This window comes from Zea mays, chromosome 2 (genome assembly GCF_902167145.1).
Source record: "Zea mays cultivar B73 chromosome 2, Zm-B73-REFERENCE-NAM-5.0, whole genome shotgun sequence".
NCBI classification, from domain to species: Eukaryota; Viridiplantae; Streptophyta; class Magnoliopsida; order Poales; family Poaceae; genus Zea; species Zea mays.
This window is the reverse complement of record NC_050097.1, coordinates 192,187,252-192,206,882: the sequence shown is the minus strand read 5'-3', so window position 1 is coordinate 192,206,882 and position 19,631 is coordinate 192,187,252. Positions and strand designations below refer to the sequence as shown.

Here is a 19,631-nt window from a genome sequence, read left to right as displayed (position 1 = left end):
GATTCAACCTCGACTCCGGAAGACGGTGAACTCCGCCTCGCCCGACCCCACGGCTCGGACTCAACCTCGACCTCGGATGACGGTGAACTCCGCCTCGCCCGACCCCACGGCTAGGACTCAACCTCGACCTCGGACGACGGTCTCCGCCTCGCCCGACCCCAGGGCTCGGACTCAACCTCGACCTCGGACGACGGTCTCCGCCTCGCCCGACCCCATGGCTCGGACTCAGCCTCGACCTCGGAGGAGTCACTGCCTCGCCCGACCTCGGGCTCGGACCGACCACGTCGCCAGGGGGGCCATCATTACCCTACCCCTGGCTAGCTCAGGCTACGGGGAACAAGACCGGCGTCCCATCTGGCTCGCCCCGGTAAAACATGTAATGATGGCACCCCACGTGCTCCATGACGACGACGGTTCTCAGCCCCCTACGGAAGCAAGGAGACATCAGCTAGGATCCGACAGCCCCGACAGCTGTACTTCCACAGGGCTCAAGTGCTCCTCCGACGGCCACGACATCACGTGAACAGGGCAGCAACACCTCTCCAACCGCCACGACAGCATGTACTTAGGGCTCTAGCTCCTCTCTGCTAGATACGTTAGCACACTGCTACGCTCCCCATTGTACACCTGGGCCTTCTCCTTACGTCTATAAAAGGAAGGTCCAGGGCCCTCGCACGAGAGGGTGGTGACCAACGGAAGGTGGCCACGCGGGAGGACGGGGCCGACGAACCGGTCTCTCTCTCCCTCCCACGCGAGCGCTTGTAACCCCCTACTGCAAGCGCATCCGCCCTGGGCGCAGCACAACACGAGGCCGCGGTTTCCCCTTGTTCTCTCCCCCCTTATGTTCCGTCTCGCGCCGACCCATCTGGGCTGGGGCACGCAGCGACAGTTTACTCGTCGGTCCAGGGACCCCCCGGGGTCGAAACGCCGACAAATTAGTACAGATAAATTATCACTTTTATATTTTTTTATTTGTCTGTATATATATCGTTTTTTTGTTTTCACTAACTATCAAATAATTTTCAATTGTATTTATTCTAAAATAAATAAAATTTAATCAAATTTTCACTTTTCCTAACGAGTTTTTTTATTTTTGGGAACTGAAAATGACATATTGTGACTACTGAGGTTGCAACAAAATAAAACTGCAATTTAATACAAAATATATGTAATAATCATCGCATGCAAACAAACTAAAATCAGTACATCTAAATTTAGCAAATCTCATATATATTACAATAACCAACGACTTCAAGAGCCTTTGTATATCCTTCTTGGAATAGAGTTTTTAATGAAAATTTATTTTCGATATATTCTTTAATTAGATATTTAAATATAGTATTTAAATTACCCGCTTCTTTCAATACGGAAGACAATTAAAAATGGTACTCTAAACTTATATCTAAAGTACACATATCTATCATTAAGGGTGATAATCTAAAATAATCCAACAAATATGTATTTAGAATTCTTATGTTTATCACTATGAAAGATAATGTATAAAATATCTCTATTCGTACCGAGGTTATCTTCGAACGAAACCTCCAAATTAATTATCACTTTACGTGCTTAGAAGAAAAGATAATTTTAAAAACTCTCACAACATAAAAATGATATGGGTAACGTATCTTCTGTGATATTGGCCATTCCTAGACCTCGTTCTCGTAATTATTTGAATATAGAGATATATAAATTAGGTTTTACAAAAAAAAGTAATGTTTGGATCTCGTTTCTCATAGTGGTGGTTGTTTTTTTAAGAGCATTTACAAGAGACTTCTCTTTTTTTTCTCTCTATTTAACTTTATATTTATCTTTTTTAAAAGATTACACTCTATATAGCATCTCACTCCAATAAGCTATTTATCTAGTTTGGCTAATCAGGTAACTGACCAAATTTAGCTAATGAGAGAGCCAATTTAGAGAGTCGAATAAATTGACGAGTCAAACATGTAGTCTGTTGGTTAGTCTCTTGGATATGCTCTAAGTGTTTGGATGGAGGGACGAGGAAGGATGAAGAGGGATGAAATGAGATCATTCTAACTTGACCCTTGTTTGGTTTGGAGGTCCAGAGTCAGGGTAAAGGAATATTCTTAAAAAATGGTGGATGAGGTCATCCTTCAAAAAATAAGGGACGGGGTCAGCCCAGGGTTGATCCTGTCCCATCTCTCGTTGACACCAAACCAAACACTACCTAAGTGCAACTCTAAGAGATTAGCTAAATAGACTAGCCAAATTTACTGATTTACATACTCTCTAAAACAGATTTTACAGAAAAAGTGTAGCCTAATGCAACAGACACGGTAAACACAATAGAGAGTGAAGCAGGCTATTCAAATATAGAGAGCGAAGGTGGAGGGCTAGAGAGCCACTAAATTTGAAGAATCGTTTATAAAGTCTATTGAAGACGCTTTTCTTTTAATAAAAATTAAATTTACCTTTACAAAACCATATAACTAGTCTCTTGGAGTTGATCTAAGAATAGTAAGATAGCAAGGTTTGGGTAGATTCTAAATTTTCATCTGTACTACTTCTTAAGTACGTAACGTAGGCGTCCACAGCCGTCCATGGCGCACGTTCTGCCTCCTGTGCTCACAGCCGCGCCCCGCCAGCCCTGCGCAGTCAACGCCGAAAAATCCGCATCCCTGCGCCTCATGTCTCCTACTCCATCCGTCGCCCCTCCTTCTCCGCCTCCCGATCTCCCGCATCCGTGACTTCTACATGGAGATCTCCTTCCACTTCAAGTCCTCCGTCATCCCGTTCATCGGCCGCATCGTGCCCTTCGACAACTACCGCATCTAGAAGCGTGGCGCCGCGCTCCGGGCCGACATGACGCTCGCTGCCTTCGACGGCTTCCGCATCCAGCGCTCGGACCAGACGTTCCTCTTCCTCGGTGACAGCGCCGGGCCTAAGGGAAATCTGGAAGCGCGGCGGGCGAGCGAGCAGGATGAGCAGCGTGTCGCCGAGCTCGTACACTTTGGAGAGGTAGAACACGTGCGCCCAGAAGAAGACAGGCCCCGACGCCTCCGTGGCACCCCGCGGCAGGAAGCAGAAGGGCCACGCCCACCGCGGCGCCGGCGCTGTCGCGACCATCGAGAGCGCGCACCCGGCGGCCATGGCGGCGGAGAGCGTCAGCAGGACCGCGTTGTGGGCGGCGGATGTCGCGCGGAGAGCTGGCGGAGGCAGCGCCAGGAGGCGGGGCAGGACAAGGCGGCGGAGGACGAGCACCGCGGCGAGGTAGCCACAGATGACGGCGGCCGCGGCCTGGTGTGAATCATCTAGGCCCTTTTGGTAATGTTTTGGTAATTAATGACAACTACTTGTGGACTAACGATTCTTGGAGAAATAAGAATGCAGGGTTGGACCACATAGAACAGGAAATGTTGAAGAGTCATACGCATTGGTTGTGGATCAGATGAAGGCAAAGGTATAATATAGGTTTTACTTTTGCCGGTCTTGAGGTGTTTAGAGAAGATATCTGACCGGATTAGTAGGCTAGATAGCCGTACTATTAAGAGGGGTCAATGACTTAGATCTGTGTAAAACTTAGTGCCTCATAGAGCATCAAGTAGTTGCATTTGCATAAGGGCTAACAGCGCTTCTCATTTCGTGAGTTAAAAGTTCATTCAAAAGCATGTTTGAAATTTGAGAAGTCTTGGTCGCGCGGACTGTCCGGCCCTTGGGGGCGGACCGTCCGCGATCCTCCAGCAGGTCCGGGATTTGACCATTTGTGTTGACTCTGTGTTCTATTGCACTGCGGACCGTCCGGGCCTTAGGGCCGGACCGTCCGCAGTCCTGACCAGAGGAAGGTGGCTTCGGGTCAGTCCCTGAATTATAGGCGGACGGTCCACCTGTGAGGCGCGGACGGTCCGCATGTGTATAACTCGTTTTTGGACAGGGACTGTGTGTTTTTATTGGTTTGTACTACGGACGGTCCGGGGGACCAGTCCGGACAGTACTGTCTCAGGTCGCGGACGGTCCGGGATTTATAGCCGGACGGTCCGCGTGTGTTAACTCTGTTTGATCCGAGGCTCGGGTGTTTGAAATTGCCAGGTCGCGGACGGTCCGGCCTTGAAGGGCGGACTGTCCGAACCCACCTTTTGAGTCTGCTCTGACATGTTTCAACGGTCATTATAGCCGTTATGGTGTACGGCGGACCGTCCGGCCCTAGGGCGCGGACGGTCCGCATGTGCGCAGAACTGCCCTCTTTTGCACATAACAGTTGGTTTTAGATGGGGGACTATAAATAGAAGGGTAGCTCGTGTGTGAGACCTCTCTTGGCCATTCCTTGCACACATTGAGCTCATTTGTGATCCTCCAACTCACTCTCTCACACTCTTTGCTTGAGATTGCATTCTAGTGAGAGATTGAGGGTTCCTAGTGCATTTGCATCATTTGGTGATTCTTGAGGCACTAGGTGGTACACCGAGCAAGCGTCGTTGGCTTGTTACTCTTGGAGGTTGCCGCCTCCTAGACGGCTCGGGTGATTGTCTCCGTCGAGCTCTCCAAGAAGATTGTGGAGAAGCCGCGGTGTTGATTGTGAGGGGTTCGCGCCTACCTCGCCGGAGCGGCAAAGGTGACATTAGTGGAATCGAGGTATTGAGTGATTTCTTGTCCACTTGGCTCAAAGATCAAGTCGTGTCTTGATAGAGGAGCAAGTGAGAGCTTGAAGTCCACCTCAACGTGGATTAGGGGTGATCGGCAAATCACCGATACCACGGGATAAATTTCGGTGTCTATTCCTTCGAGCATTACTTATTGCCTTGCAATTGATTAGTGTTTTGCTTATTGTTCTTCAAGTATTCAATCTCCGTAGTTGTCTTTCATACATTGTTTACTTATTGACACTAGTAAATTTATTCCTCTTGTTGTATTGATTAAATTTACTTAGTATTGTTGTTTTTAGTCAAAACCGTCTATTCACCCCCCCTCTAGCCGGTGTCCTAGATCCTACAAGTGGTATCAGAGCCGAGGACTCCATTGTTTGTGGATCTAATCATCCCGGAGTGGGACAAAATGGCTAGTAACAACAATGTGCACATTGGGAAGCCACCGCACTTTGATGGAAACAATTATGATTATTGGAAAATAAGAATGTCAATGCATCTTAGAGCAATGGGTGGAAAAATTTGGCCAATTGTTAGAGATAGATTTGTTGTATTGAAGGAAGATGAACCATCCGTCAGTGATAATGAGAATATCCTCACAAATGATCAAGCCATGAATGTCTTTTATGATGCTCTTGATATAAATGAGTTCAATCGTATCAAGAATCTCACAACCGCTCATGAGATTTGGGTAAAACTAATGGAAATTCATGAAGGAACTACAATTGTGAAGAGTGCCAAACTATATGTGTGCAAAGGGAAGTTTGAGCAATTTATTATGAAAGAAGATGAGAGTGTATCCGATATGTTCAATCGATTGAATGAGATTGTAAATGAACTCAAGGGACTTGGTTTTAATGTACCGGATGTGGATTTCACACACAAGTTCCTTAGATCACTTCCGGAGAAATATGAGACTATTGTGACAATGCTAGTGAGTGATCTATCTACAACCTCTCCAACCGAAGTATTGGGAGAAATTCTCACTCAAGATATATTTAAGAAGTCACAAGCCGATGCTTTAAGTTTGGCAAAGAAGGTGAAAAATGAATCTATTGCTCTCAAAGCCAAGGCCTCAAAGGCAATTGAAAAGGAAGATAGCAATGATGAAGAAAATGAAAGTGAGAGTGATGGTGACATGGCTTTATTTGTAAGGAAATTCAATAAATTCATGAAGATGAAAAGAGGTCAACCTAGAAGAGGTCAAACATCTAGAAGAAATGCTTTCAATGATAGAAAATGTTTTGAGTGTGGGGAACCCGGTCACATTGCCATGAATTGTCCAAGTAAGAAGAAGAAGGGCAAAGATGAAAGTGACAAGAAGAAAAAGAAATACTATAACAAGAAGAAAGATGGCAAAGCCTACTTAGTTGAATGGGACTCGGATGATAGCTCGGATGATGATGATGATGACACCTCATCCAAGCTTAATGCCGGAATTGCCATCAAGGAAGCTCCCTCACTCTTCTCATCCCCCCATTGCCTCATGGCAAAGGGAGATGCTAAGGTAAAAATCATCACCGATTTAAATGATATAAATGATGATGATGATATCGATGATGTTGATGATGATGGCTATTCATATGATGATCTTGTTAGAATGTTAGGTGAGGCCGATGACTACATGCACAAAGAAAAAGAAAAATTTAAGGCCTTGAAGGAATTATATAAAAACCTCCAAGTGTCTTTTGAGGAGCTCAAGACCTCTCACAATGACCTCAAAGAAAATTGTGAGAAGCTTGCGGATGCTCAAAAATCATCTATTGTGCATGAAGTTGAGGTGGTCACTAAGGATGGTGGAGTCACTTGTGACTTACTTGATAGTCTTACAAGTGAACCACTACCTACTAACTCTATTTGTGATAAATGCAAAATTTCTCTCAATGATAATATTGCTCTTGATGAATCAAAAATTATTGTTGAGAATGAAGTGTTAGTGGATAGAATAAATACTCTAACTCATGACCTAGAAAAGGCATATGGTGGTAAGAAGAAATTGGATTTCATATTGGGAAGTCAACGATGCTCTCTTAACCGTGAAGGTCTTGGATATGTTCCCAAGAAAGGAAAGAATGCTTTTGTAAAGCAAAAGACATTGTTTGTGAAAGAATGTGACAAAGTGTGTCACAAGTGTCACAAAAAGGGACATGTTAAGAAAAATTGTCCCAAGTTCAAACATGTATCCTCCACTTGTTTTGAGCATTGTTATGTTCTTTCTCATAATGCAAAAGGTGTTCATGCTAAATTTGTTGGTACTTCAATTGTTGGAAACAAAAAGAAAGCTATTTGGGTGCCAAAGACCTTGGTCACTAACATCCAAGGACCCAAGCAAGTTTGGGTACCTAAAAGAGATTGATTTCCTTTTGTAGGTAAACTACAAGGCGGGAGGGAATCATTGGGTGTTGGATAGTGGATGTACTCAACACATGACCGGGGATATGAAGATGTTTACCCAAATGAGTGAGGAAGATTGCTCAAATTATGATAGTATCACATTTGGAGATAATCGTAAAGGAAAGGTTAAAGGTTTGGGTAAAATTGCTATCTCAAATGATCATTCTATATCAAATGTGCTATTGGTTGAGTCTTTGAATTTTAATTTACTTTCCGTAGCTCAATTATGTGATTTAGGATTTTGTTGCAATTTCACAGTTGAAGATGTTATTATCTCTAGTGTTGATGGTAGCAATCTTAAATTTAAAGGTTTTAGACATGAAAATCTTTATCTTGTTGATTTCTCATCTAATGAGGCAAAGCTCACAACTTGCTTATTTTCAAAAGCTTCACTAGGTTGGTTATGGCATAGAAGACTTGGTCATGTTGGGATGAAGCAACTCAATCGGCTAACCAAGCATGACTTAGTTCGAGGCTTAAAAGATGTGAAGTTTGAAAAGAACAAATTGTGTAGCTCTTGTCAAGCCGGTAAGCAAGTGGCAAACACTCATCCAAATAAAAGTCAAATGTCCACTCATCGACCTTTGGAATTACTTCACATGGATTTATTTGGGCCCACATCTTTTGTAAGTATTGGTGGTAATTCTTATTGTCTTGTGATTGTGGATGACCATTCAAGATTTACTTGGGTTTATTTTCTACGAGACAAATCCAATGTGTTTGAAACATTCAAGTCATTTGCTATATTGGCTCAAAATCAATTTGACTTTGACATCAAAAAGGTTAGAAGTGATAATGGGTCGGAATTCAAAAATGCAAGAATTGATCAATATTGTGATGACAAGGGTATCAAACATGAATTCTCTTCCAAATATACCCCGGAACAAAACGGTATTGTTGAAAGAAAGAATAGAACTCTTATTGATATGGCAAGGTCTATGTTAGTGGAATATAATATATCGGATTCTTATTGGGCCGAGGCAATAAATACCGCTTGTCATTCATCAAATAGACTATATTGTCACAAGCTCTTGAAGAAAACTCCATATGAATTGCTCATTGGTAGAAAGCCAAATATCTCATATTTTAGGGTATTCGGTTGCAAATGTTATATTTTGAGAAAGGGAAGCCGGCTTTCTAAATTTGAGAAGAAATGTGATGAGGGTTTTCTTCTTGGATATTCATCAAATAGTAAGGCTTATAGAGTCTTCAACAAAACTCATGGTATTATTGAGGAAGCATATGATGTTGAATTCGATGAAACAAATGGGTCTCAAGATGAGAGTGATAATCTCGATGATGTTGGGGGAACTCAATTGATAAATGCAATGAAAACAATGGCCATTGGTGAAATAAAACCAAAGGAAGATGATGATGAAGATAGTGTGGTTGTCATTCCTTCATCCTCAACTATAAATGAGGAAGATCACCAAAGCCAACAACTCGATGAAACCATGGATACTCATGATCAAGGTACTTCAAGACCTACGGTTCCTCCTAATGCTTCAACAAGCAACTATCAAACGGTATCAAGAATTCATCATTCCATTGTGAAGGATCACCCGGTTGATCAAATTGTGGGTGATATTAGTAAGGGTGTTCAAACTCGCTCTCGCATAGCTTCATTTTGTGAACATTTCTCTTTTGTATCTTGTATGGAACCTAACCGTGTAGATGAAGCTCTACTTGATGTTGATTGGGTGAATGCAATGCATGAAGAATTAAATAACTTCGCTCGAAATGAAGTTTGGGAGCTTGTTGAGAGACCAAAGAACCACAATGTTATTGGTACAAAATGGGTGTTTCGCAACAAGCACAATGAAGATGGTGTGGTAGTAAGAAACAAGGCAAGATTAGTTGCACAAGGATATACTCAAATTGAAGGATTGGATTTTGGGGAGACATTTGCTCCCGTAGCAAGATTAGAGGCAATCCGGATTCTACTTGCTTATGCTTGTGCACACAATATCAAGCTCTACCAAATGGATGTAAAGAGTGCCTTTCTAAATGGTAAGATTAGTGAACTAGTGTATGTTGAACAACCTCCCGGTTTTGAGGACCCCAAAAGACCTAACCATGTGTTCAAGCTTTCTAAAGCTCTCTATGGGCTTAAGCAAGCTCCACGCGCTTGGTATGAAAGGCTTAGGGATTTCTTGCTTTCCAAAGACTTCAAAATTGGGAAGGTTGACACTACTCTATTCACTAAAAGAATTGGCAAAGATTTATTTGTTTGTCAAATCTACGTTGATGATATTATTTTTGGATCTACTAATGAATTATTTTGTGAGGAGTTCGGAAAAATGATGTCAAAAGAATTTGAAATGTCTATGATAGGAGAATTGAGCTTCTTTCTTGGCCTTCAAATCAAACAATTGAAAGATGGAATTTTTATAAGTCAATCAAAATATTTGAAGGACATGCTCAACAAGTTTGGTTTAGAAAATGCTAAGCCTATCAAGACTCCAATGGCAACAAATGGTCATCTAGACTTAGATGAAGGAGGTACTATAGTTGATCAAAAACTTTATCGTTCAATAATTGGTAGTTTGCTTTATATTACCGCATCTAGGCCCGATGTTATGTTTAGTGTATGCATGTGTGCTCGATTTCAAGCTTCTCCTAGAGAGATTCACTTGAAGGCCGCTAAAAGAATTCTAAGATATTTGAAGTATACTCCCAATATTGGTCTATGGTATCCCAAGGGTGCACAATTTGAATTAATTGGATATTCGGATTCAGACTATGCGGGGTGCAAAGTTGATAGAAAAAGCACCTCTGGTTGTTGTCAATTTCTTGGTAGATCTCTTGTTTCATGGTCTTCTAAGAAACAAAATTCTGTTGCTCTATCTACCGCCGAGGCGGAATATATATCGGCCGGAAATTGTTGTGCTCAACTATTATGGATGAAACAAACCTTATTGGACTATGGAATTATTTTCAAGAATGTGCCTCTCATGTGTGATAATGAGAGTGCGGTAAAATTGGCTACCAATCCGGTCCAACACTCAAGAACCAAGCATATTGATATACGGCATCACTTCTTAAGAGATCATGTTGGCAAGGGAGATATCTCTATTTATTCCATTGGCACCGATGATCAATTAGCAGACATTTTTACAAAACCTTTGGATGAAACAAGATTTTGTTCTCTAAGAAGTGAAATGAATGTGATCGATATCTCAAATGTGACTTGAAGTTGATCACACATGTGTCGTCTTGCATCTCGGGTCTAAGTATGCTCTTTATGCTATTTATTTGGTATTATTTGTGCATTTTTCATTTCTAATTGCTCTAGATAGTTTAATTCAAAAATCTTGCATTACTCAATTACATCATTTGTATATGCATGCATACCAACTCTTGGATTGGTCAAAATGTCCATATATGAGCACCAATTCGGATTCGTAATTCAAAATCAGCAAGTGGACAGCAATTGGCAAAATGAGTATCAGGCCGCGGACCGTCCGCCCATGGACCGCGGACCGTCCGCACCATCAGGAAATGGACAGTCCGTTCAGCTTCGCAGACCGTCTGGACACATCAGGGCGCGGACCGTCCGCCGCCCCAGCGCGGACCGTCCGCGACAGGGCAGAAAAAGAGGCAGTGCCCGCAGACTTGCCAGTTGTGCCCATTTGCTTGTTCTCTCTAGCTCTCTTCTCACCAAATACTCCCCTGTGTCGAGTGTGCGCGGACGGTGCAGTGAAGATTTGCGCGGACAGTCCGACAGCTTGTGGCAACATTCCATCAACATGTCTTCATCACGGTATCTTCAAATCTTGTGGATTTCATCAAATTTCTTCAACTTTGAGATTATTTGGGTTTCTTCTCTGATCTGAAATTGAGCAGTGGGTTTCAAAATCTGATTGGTGGGATTGATAGTTCTCCTCAATATCAATGCTATGCAAAATTTTGAACTTGTTTTGCTGGGTATTATCTGCAAAAACATCAACTTGAACACTTGTGGCGGCTAGGGTTCTTGGAGTCGCCCCTGGTCGGTCGCGGACCGTCCGCCCGGTGGACGCGGACCGTCCGGGCCTCTGGCGCGGACAGTCCGGCCCCCTAGCACGGACAGTCCGAACCCTGGCAGAGCATTCCATTCCATTCCTTTTTATAAGTGGTGATTGGTATCAATTATTTATCTATGGATGTCTGTCACCTTGTTGCAGTGGTTTTGGTGGTCTCCGCAAGAAACTTGCAGGTCGCTTTAAATCCAAGCGCCCTCGTGGCAATGATGATGACTATACACCGACCACTGATTCAGAGGCCCAATCCTCAGCTGGGGGCACTGAATCCATGGATGCTGACGATTTTCTTCATGTTCATCCAGATTATCCCATTGATATCCAAGGATGGACTTATCCCAAGCGGAGATTTTCTATGGCTGAGTACTGCTCTAGACGGACTGTGAACCAGTATTATCTGCCATCAGATACAAATATCCAGTTTTTCCACACTCAGCTGCAGTTTGATGTCTTTTGGGGCACCCTGGTGGATACCAATTTTCATAAGCATCAGGTGATTGATTGGTCCTTCTTGCTCAGTCAATCAGTCATGGAGGGTCTCATCCCCAAATTTGAAACATGTGGGTTATATCAGTTTATGGGGCAGCGCACCGATTTCAATGAAATGGCAGTTAAGCAATTCTTGGCTACCTCAGAGATTGATATTGCAGCAGAATCTATCACCTGGATGACTGGCTTCAAGCGGTATTCTGCTTCTTTTGCTGACTTTGCCGCTGCCAACAGTCTGGACTATGGCACCATTTCTGCTGGGGTGGATCTTTATACTGAAGATAATTTTGAGGATTTTGTGCAGTTTTATGAGCCAGCCAGGCTCGGTATACCCAGGAGGTTTGGAGAGACAGCAGGACTCAGACATCATCCTGCTGTCATCAACAAGATTGCCAGAGTCACCATTCTTCCCAAGAGTGGTGATAAGAGTAAAATTCGAGATAAGTTCTGGAACATAATCCAGCACATCATGAATGGTGAAGTCATGAACATTGTTCTTTTCATGATGAGGCAGCTTAATGATTTAAAGATGGACAAGAATCAAAACTTGGCATATGCTCCCTACATTATGGCTCTCATCAAATCCAAGACAAGATTTGAGGGCCCATGTGAGATTGTTCACACTCCATTCAGGCCTTTTAAGAATGAGATAGGGTTTCTCACCAGGCCACTCACTCCATTCCCAGATGATGAGGAAGACCCTGGCTATGAGGGTGGAGCAGCTCCTAATGTTGAGGAACAGCAGATGCCTCCTCCTCCACCTCCTCCTCAGCCTCAGCACTATTGGGAGCCTGCTCCAGGATATTTTGATCCTTATTTTCACAATATGCAGCAAGGGCTGGAGACTCATATTGATGCTCGCTTTGATGGCCTGATGTCACATGTGGATCACCGCCTTGATGACATGCAGTCTCGCTTTGACAGTAACTGGGATGCACTTAACTCTGAATTTTCTGAGTTTCGTGATCAAATTCACACTAATGTCACTGATCCCATCATGTCAAGGCTGAATAATATGCAACAAAGTTTTCAAGATAACATGGGTGCTCTCTCCAGTCAGTTTGACAATCTTTCTACAACTGACAACATGCATGATATAAGTCAGAGGCAGCAGCAGCTCCAGCAGGACTTTGGCCAGTTCTCCTCCCTGTTTGACACCTTCAGCACTCATTATTACAACATGCATCCTCCGCCAAGTGATCAGTAAGGCCTCTCCTTTATGGCAATCGATGCCAAAGGGGGAGAGAAGTGATGAGAAGTTGTCAGGCGTCTCCTTCAGGGGGAGTTGGTGGTTCTATGTGGACATCAAGACCATGCATATGCATTTTACCTTTTCATGCCGCTTTAGTTTATGTCTTATGCATTCGGAACTTGGTTTGATCCATTAACTCTATGTCGTATGTCTGTGGACTATTATCTGTAATATTCTGTGGGATGAACTATGTTTTAGTTCAAATTACTCTGTGTGTGGTTAATCGAGATGTGATTATAATTGCTGCGCTCACTCTATGGATCATCTCTTGTATGCCTCGATAACCATGATTGTAGGAAAGTCTCCATCAAGCTCCAATATATTATGTGTGTTATATCTTCAACTTCAAATAATCCTGCACACACTTAGGGGGAGCCTTTCTTGCATACTGAGTTTTTATTGGGATTTATCTATCTCTTGGACAGAACTTCAAATCAAGATAAGTCCTATGAAACTCATCTTCAAAATCTATCTTATACCTTAGGTATGAGAGAGATTTGGAGAAACTAAACTTCTCTTTAATATACTATGTGGTGTTGTCATCAATTACCAAAAAGGGGGAGATTGTGAATCATCTAGGCCCCTTTGGTAATGTTTTGGTAATTAATGACAACTACTTGTGGACTAACGATTCTTGGAGAAATAAGAATGCAGGGTTGGACCACATAGAACAGGAAATGTTGAAGAGTCATACGCATTGGTTGTGGATCAGATGAAGGCAAAGGTATAATATAGGTTTTACTTTTGCCGGTCTTGAGGTGTTTAGAGAAAATACCTGACCGGATTAGTAGGCTAGATAGCCGTACTATTAAGAGGGGTCAATGACTTAGATCTGTGTAAAACTTAGTGCCTCATAGAGCATCAAGTAGTTGCATTTGCATAAGGGCTAACAGCGCTTCTCATTTCGTGAGTTAAAAGTTCATTCAAAAGCATGTTTGAAATTTGAGAAGTCTTGGTCGCGCGGACTGTCCGGCCCTTGGGGGCGGACCGTCCGCGATCCTCCAGCAGGTCCGGGGTTTGACCATTTGTGTTGACTCTGTGTTCTATTGCACTGCGGACCGTCCGGGCCTTAGGGCCGGACCGTCCGCAGTCCTGACCAGAGGAAGGTGGCTTCGGGTCAGTCCCTGAATTATAGGCGGACGGTCCGCCTGTGAGGCGCGGACGGTCCACATGTGTATAACTCGTTTTTGGACAGGGACTGTGTGTTTTTATTGGTTTGTACTACGGACGGTCCGGGGGACCAGTCCGGACAGTACTGTCTCAGGTCGCGGACGGTCCGGGATTTATAGCCGGACGGTCCGCGTGTGTTAACTCCGTTTGATCCGAGGCTCGGGTGTTTGAAATTGCCAGGTCGCGGACGGTCCGGCCTTGAAGGGCGGACTGTCCGGACCCACCTTTTGAGTCTGCTCTGACATGTTTCAACGGTCATTATAGCCGTTATGGTGTACGGCGGACCGTCCGGCCCTAGGGCGCGGACGGTCCGCGTGTGCGCAGAACTGCCCTCTTTTGCACATAACGGTTGGTTTTAGATGGGGGACTATAAATAGAAGGGTAGCTCGTGTGTGAGACCTCTCTTGGCCATTCCTTGCACACATTGAGCTCATTTGTGATCCTCCAACTCACTCTCTCACACTCTTTGCTTGAGATTGCATTCTAGTGAGAGATTGAGGGTTCCTAGTGCATTTGCATCATTTGGTGATTCTTGAGGCACTAGGTGGTACACCGAGCAAGCGTCGTTGGCTTGTTACTCTTGGAGGTTGCCGCCTCCTAGACGGCTCGGGTGATTGTCTCCGTCGAGCTCTCCAAGAAGATTGTGGAGAAGCCGCGGTGTTGATTGTGAGGGGTTCGCGCCTACCTCGCCGGAGCGGCAAAGGTGACATTAGTGGAATCGAGGTATTGAGTGATTTCTTGTCCACTTGGCTCAAAGATCAAGTCGTGTCTTGATAGAGGAGCAAGTGAGAGCTTGAAGTCCACCTCAACGTGGATTAGGGGTGATCGGCAAATCACCGATACCACGGGATAAATTTCGGTGTCTATTCCTTCGAGCATTACTTATTGCCTTGCAATTGATTAGTGTTTTGCTTATTGTTCTTCAAGTATTCAATCTCCGTAGTTGTCTTTCATACATTGTTTACTTATTGACACTAGTAAATTTATTCCTCTTGTTGTATTGATTAAATTTACTTAGTATTGTTGTTTTTAGTCAAAACCGTCTATTCACCCCCCCTCTAGCCGGTGTCCTAGATCCTACACCTGGCTGCCAGCGGAACGAGGCCACAGTTGGGTGCTCCACCAGGAGCCACTGCGCCCGGCTCAGCAGCGACGCGGTCGCCATCGGTCACGCCTCGCTCGCGCCTGCCGCTGGAACCGATCTTCTCGGCTACCTCTCCTGCTCTCTCAGTCCCTCCTCCCTCCCTGTCGAGTGTGGACTGAGTCCGTGTGGCGTTCGACGTGCCACGTCTTGCGCAAGGTCGAGGCGGTTAGGTTGGGTCGGGAGGGAAGCGCAAGGCCACGTTGGGCCATTGGCACTCCTCACAGTGACTAGAGCCAGCCTTCAATCCCAAGCATCGCCTATGCGCAATGGCGTCGCGCGCCGCGGAGTTCTCCTTCGAGCCGGGAGTCTCCCGTGCCGCCAAACCTCGATGGGGATGTCGTGCCCATGGCGGCGGGACGACCGCTTCCTTCGCGAGTGGTAAGTCAGTAGCAGTACTATGTATTTTATCAATATACTGTGGCGGTGCTGTATTAACTAACAAATAACAAACAATGAAGATATAGAGCTATATTGTAAGAAATTACAGATTTTATAAAATGTTCAAAAAATTAGAATGGGATTGGGTTGCAAGCCCATATAGTGTAATTAGTTTGCAAGTCGATAGAGTGCGTGCAATGGCGCCGCGCGCCGTGGAGTTCTGTAATGTCTTACCGGGAGTCTCCCGTGCCGCTAAACCTTGATGGGGATGTCGTGCCCATGGTGGCAGGACGACCGCTTCCTTCGCGAGTGGTGAGTCAGTAGTGAAAGTCGCCTAGAGGGGGGTGAATAGGCAAATCTGAAATTTGTAAAGTTTAAGCACAACTACAAGCCGGGGTTAGCGTTAGAAATATAATCGAGTCCGAAAGAGAGGGCGAAAACAAATCACAAGCGAATAAGAGCGGATGACACGGTGATTTGTTTTACCGAGGTTCGGTTCTTGCAAACCTACTCCCCGTTGAGGTGGTCACAAAGACCGGGTCTCTTTCAACCCTTTCCCTCTCTCAAATGGTCACCTAGACCGAATGAGCTTCTCTTCTCAATCAAATGGGACACTAAGTCCACTACAAGGACCACCACAACTTGGTGTCTCTTGCTTTGATTACAATTGTGTTGGGAACAAGAAAGGAGGAAGAAGAAAAGCAATCCAAGCGCAAGAACTCAAATGAACACAAATGTCTCTCTCACTAGTCACTATTTGATTGGAATGATCTTTGGACTTGGGAGATGATTTGATCTTTGCTTTTGTGTCTTGGAGTGAAGTCTAGAGCTCTTGTATTGAATGCAAATGGCTGAAACTTGGATGCCTTGAATGTGTGGTGGTTGGGGGTATTTATAGCCCCAACCACCAAAGTGGCCGTTGGGGATGGCTGTTGTCGTATGGCGCACCGGACAGTCCGGTGCGCCAGCCACGTCACCCAACCGTTAGGGTTCGACCGTTGGAGCTTCTGACATGTGGGCCACCGGACAGTCCGGTGGTGCACCGGACAGTCACTGTTTACTGTCTGGTGTGCCTTCTGGCGCCTGCTCTGACTTCTGCGCGCGCAGTTGTACTGTTCACTGTTCACATTTGCAGACGACCGTTGGCGCAGATAGTCATTGCTCCGCTGGCACACCGGACAGTCTGGTGCTACACCGGACAGTCCGGTGAATTATAGCGGAGTGGCTCCCAGAATTCCCGAAGGTGGCAAGTTTAAAGTCGGAGTCCCTGGTGCACCGGACACTGTCCGGTGGTGCACCGGACAGTTCGGTGCGCCAGACCAGGGCACACTTCGGTTGTCTTTTGCTCTTTTTATTTGAACCCTTTCTTGGACTTTTTATTGGTTTGTGTTGAACCTTTGGCACCTGTAGAACTTATATTCTAGAGGAAACTAGTTAGTCTAATTGTTTGTGTTGGGCAATTCAACCACCAAAATTATTTAGGAAAAGGTGTAAGCCTATTTCCCTTTCAATCTCCCCCTTTTTGGTGATTGATGCCAACACAAACCAAAGCAAATATAAAAGTGCAGAATTAAACTAGTTTGCATAAGGTAAGTGCAAAGGTTGCTTGGAATTAAACCAATATATAATTTCTACTACATATGCATGGATGGTTTTCTTCTTATTAACATTTTGGACCACGCTTGCACCACAAGTTTTGTTTTTGCAAATTCTTTGTGAAATTCTTTTCAAAAACCTTTTGCAAATAGTCAAAGGTATATGAATAAGAGTGAAAGAAGCATTCTTAAGATTTGAAATTTTGTCCCCCTGTTTCAAATGCTTTTCCTTTGACTTAAACAAAACTCCCCCTGAAAGAAATTCTCCTCTTAGTGTTCAAGAGGGTTTTTACAAATTTTGAAGATACTACTTTCTCCCCCTTTTGAACACAATAAGATATCAATTTGAAAACTTCATTTTTTTTAAATTCGTTGGTGGTGGTGCGGTCCTTTTGCTTTGGGCTTAATATTTCTCCCCCTTTGGCATGAATCGCCAAAAACGGAGACATTTGAGAGCCCTTTTACTTTCTCTCCCTTGGCAAATAATATATGAGTGAAGATTATACCAAATTGGAGAGTGGTGTGGAGCGACGGCGAATGATGAATAATTCGATGGAGTGGAGTGGAAGCCTTGTCTTCGCCGAAGAACTCCATCTCCCTTTCAATCTATGACTTAGCATGAAATACACTTGAAAACCACATTAGTCATAACACATGAAAGAGATATGATCAAAGGTATACAAATGAGCTATATGTGCAAGATATCAATCAAAATTCCTAGAATCAAGAATATTGAGCTCATGCCTAAGTTTGGTAAAGGTTTTCTCGTCTAGTGGTTTGGTAAAGATATCGGCTAATTGCTCTTGGGTGCTCACATAAGAAATCTCGATATCCCCCCTTTGTTGGTGATCCCTCAAAAAGTGATACCGAATGGCTATGTGCTTAGTGCGGCTGTGCTCAACGGGATTATCCGCCATGCGGATAGCACTCTCATTATCACATAGGAGAGGGACTTTGCTAAATTTGTAGCCATAGTTCCTAAGGGTTTGCCTCATCCAAAGTAATTGCGTGCAACAATGGCCTGCGGCAATATACTCGGCTTCAGTGGTTGAAAGAGCTACTGAGTTTTGTTTCTTTGAAGCCCAAGACACCAGGGATCTTCCCAAGAACTGACAAGTCCCTGATGTGCTCTTTCTATCAATTTTACACCCTGCCCAATCAGCATCTGAATATCCTATTAAATCAAAAGTGGATCCCTTGGGGTACCAAAGACCAAACTTAGGAGTATGAACTAAATATCTCAAGATTCGTTTCACGGCCCTAAGGTGAATTTCCTTAGGATCGGCTTGGAATCTTGCACACATGCATACGGAAAGCACAATATCCGGTCGAGATGCACATAAATAGAGTAGAGATCCTATCATCAACCAGTATACCTTTTGATCTACGGATTTACCTCTCGTGTCGAGGTCGAGATGCCCATTGGTTCCCATGGGTGTCTTGATGGGCTTGGCATCCTTCATTCCAAACTTGGTGAGTATGTCTTGAATGTACTTCGTTTGGCTAATGAAGGTGCCCTCTTGGAGTTGCTTCACTTGAAATCCTAAGAAATACTTCAACTCCCCCATCATAGACATCTCGAATTTTTGTACCATAATCCTACTAAACTCTTCACATGTAGATTTGTTAGTAGACCCAAATATGATATCATCAACATAAATTTGGCATACAAACAAAACATTTGCAATAGTTTTAGTGAATAAAGTAGGATTGGCTTTTCCGACTTTGAAACCATTAGTGATAAGGAAATCTCTTAGGCATTCATACCATGCTCTTGGGGCTTGCTTGAGCCCATAAAGCGCCTTAGAGAGTTTGTAAACATGGTTAGGGTACTCACTATCTTCAAAGCCGGGAGGTTGCTCAACATAGACCTCTTCCTTGATTGGTCCATTGAGGAAGGCACTCTTCACATCCATTTGATAAAGCTTGAAGCCATGGTAAGTAGCATAGGCAAGTAATATACGAATTGACTCAAGCCTAGCTACGGGTGCATAAGTTTCTCCAAAATCCAAACATTCAACTTGTGAATAACCCTTGGCCATAAGTCGTGCTTTGTTCCTTATCACCACACCATGCTCATCTTGCTTGTTGCGGAAGACCCACTTGGTTCCTACAACATTTTGGTTAGGACATGGAACTAAATGTTATACCTCATTCCTCGTGAAGTTGTTGAGTTTCTCTTGCATTGCCAACACCCAATCTGAATCTCTTAATGCGTCTTCCACCCTGTATGGCTCAATAGAAGATACAAAAGAGTAATGTTCACAAAAATGAGCGACACGAGATTGAGTGGTTACCCCCTTATGAATATCACCGAGGATGGTGTTCATGGGGTGATCTCGTTGTATCGCTTGATGGACTCTTGGGTGTGGCGATCTTGGACCCTCACCATCTTCCTTGTCTTGATCATTGGCATCTCCCCCTTGATCATTGTCCTCCTCTTGAGGTGGCTCCTCTTGATCTTCATTTTCATCATCTTGAGCTTGATCCTCATCTTGGGTTGGTGGAGATGCTTGCATTGAGGAAGATGGTTGATCTTGTGCTTGTGGAGGCTCTTCGGATTCCTTAGGACACACATCCCTA

The 19,631-nt window shown here is 44.1% G+C and overlaps 1 protein-coding gene across 1 annotated transcript; it reads right to left on the bottom strand.

Annotated features, from left to right (window-relative positions):
* Window positions 1–2,658: 2,658 nt before the first annotated feature.
* Window positions 2,659–15,096, bottom strand: LOC109944360 (elongation of fatty acids protein 3-like). The gene is made up of 2 exons (XM_020549094.1): window positions 14,983–15,096; window positions 2,659–3,261 (listed from the first exon to the last, which is right to left on the bottom strand). Exons 1-2 carry the CDS (start codon window positions 15,094–15,096, stop codon window positions 2,659–2,661), a joined length of 717 nt encoding a protein of 238 aa, XP_020404683.1.
* Between the last annotated feature and the right edge of the window lie 4,535 nt (window positions 15,097–19,631).

What these genes read in the sequence shown, in the direction of transcription:
- LOC109944360 (XM_020549094.1), bottom strand. Translation starts at nt 15,096, where the DNA reads ATGGCGACCGCGTCGCTGCTGAGCCGGGCGCAGTGGCTCCTGGTGGAG. An exon ending in GGACACCGGCTAGAGGGGGG is followed by an intron (nt 3,262 to 14,982) that starts GTGAATAGACGG and finishes GATTCACACCAG; the next exon opens with GCCGCGGCCGCCGTCATCTG.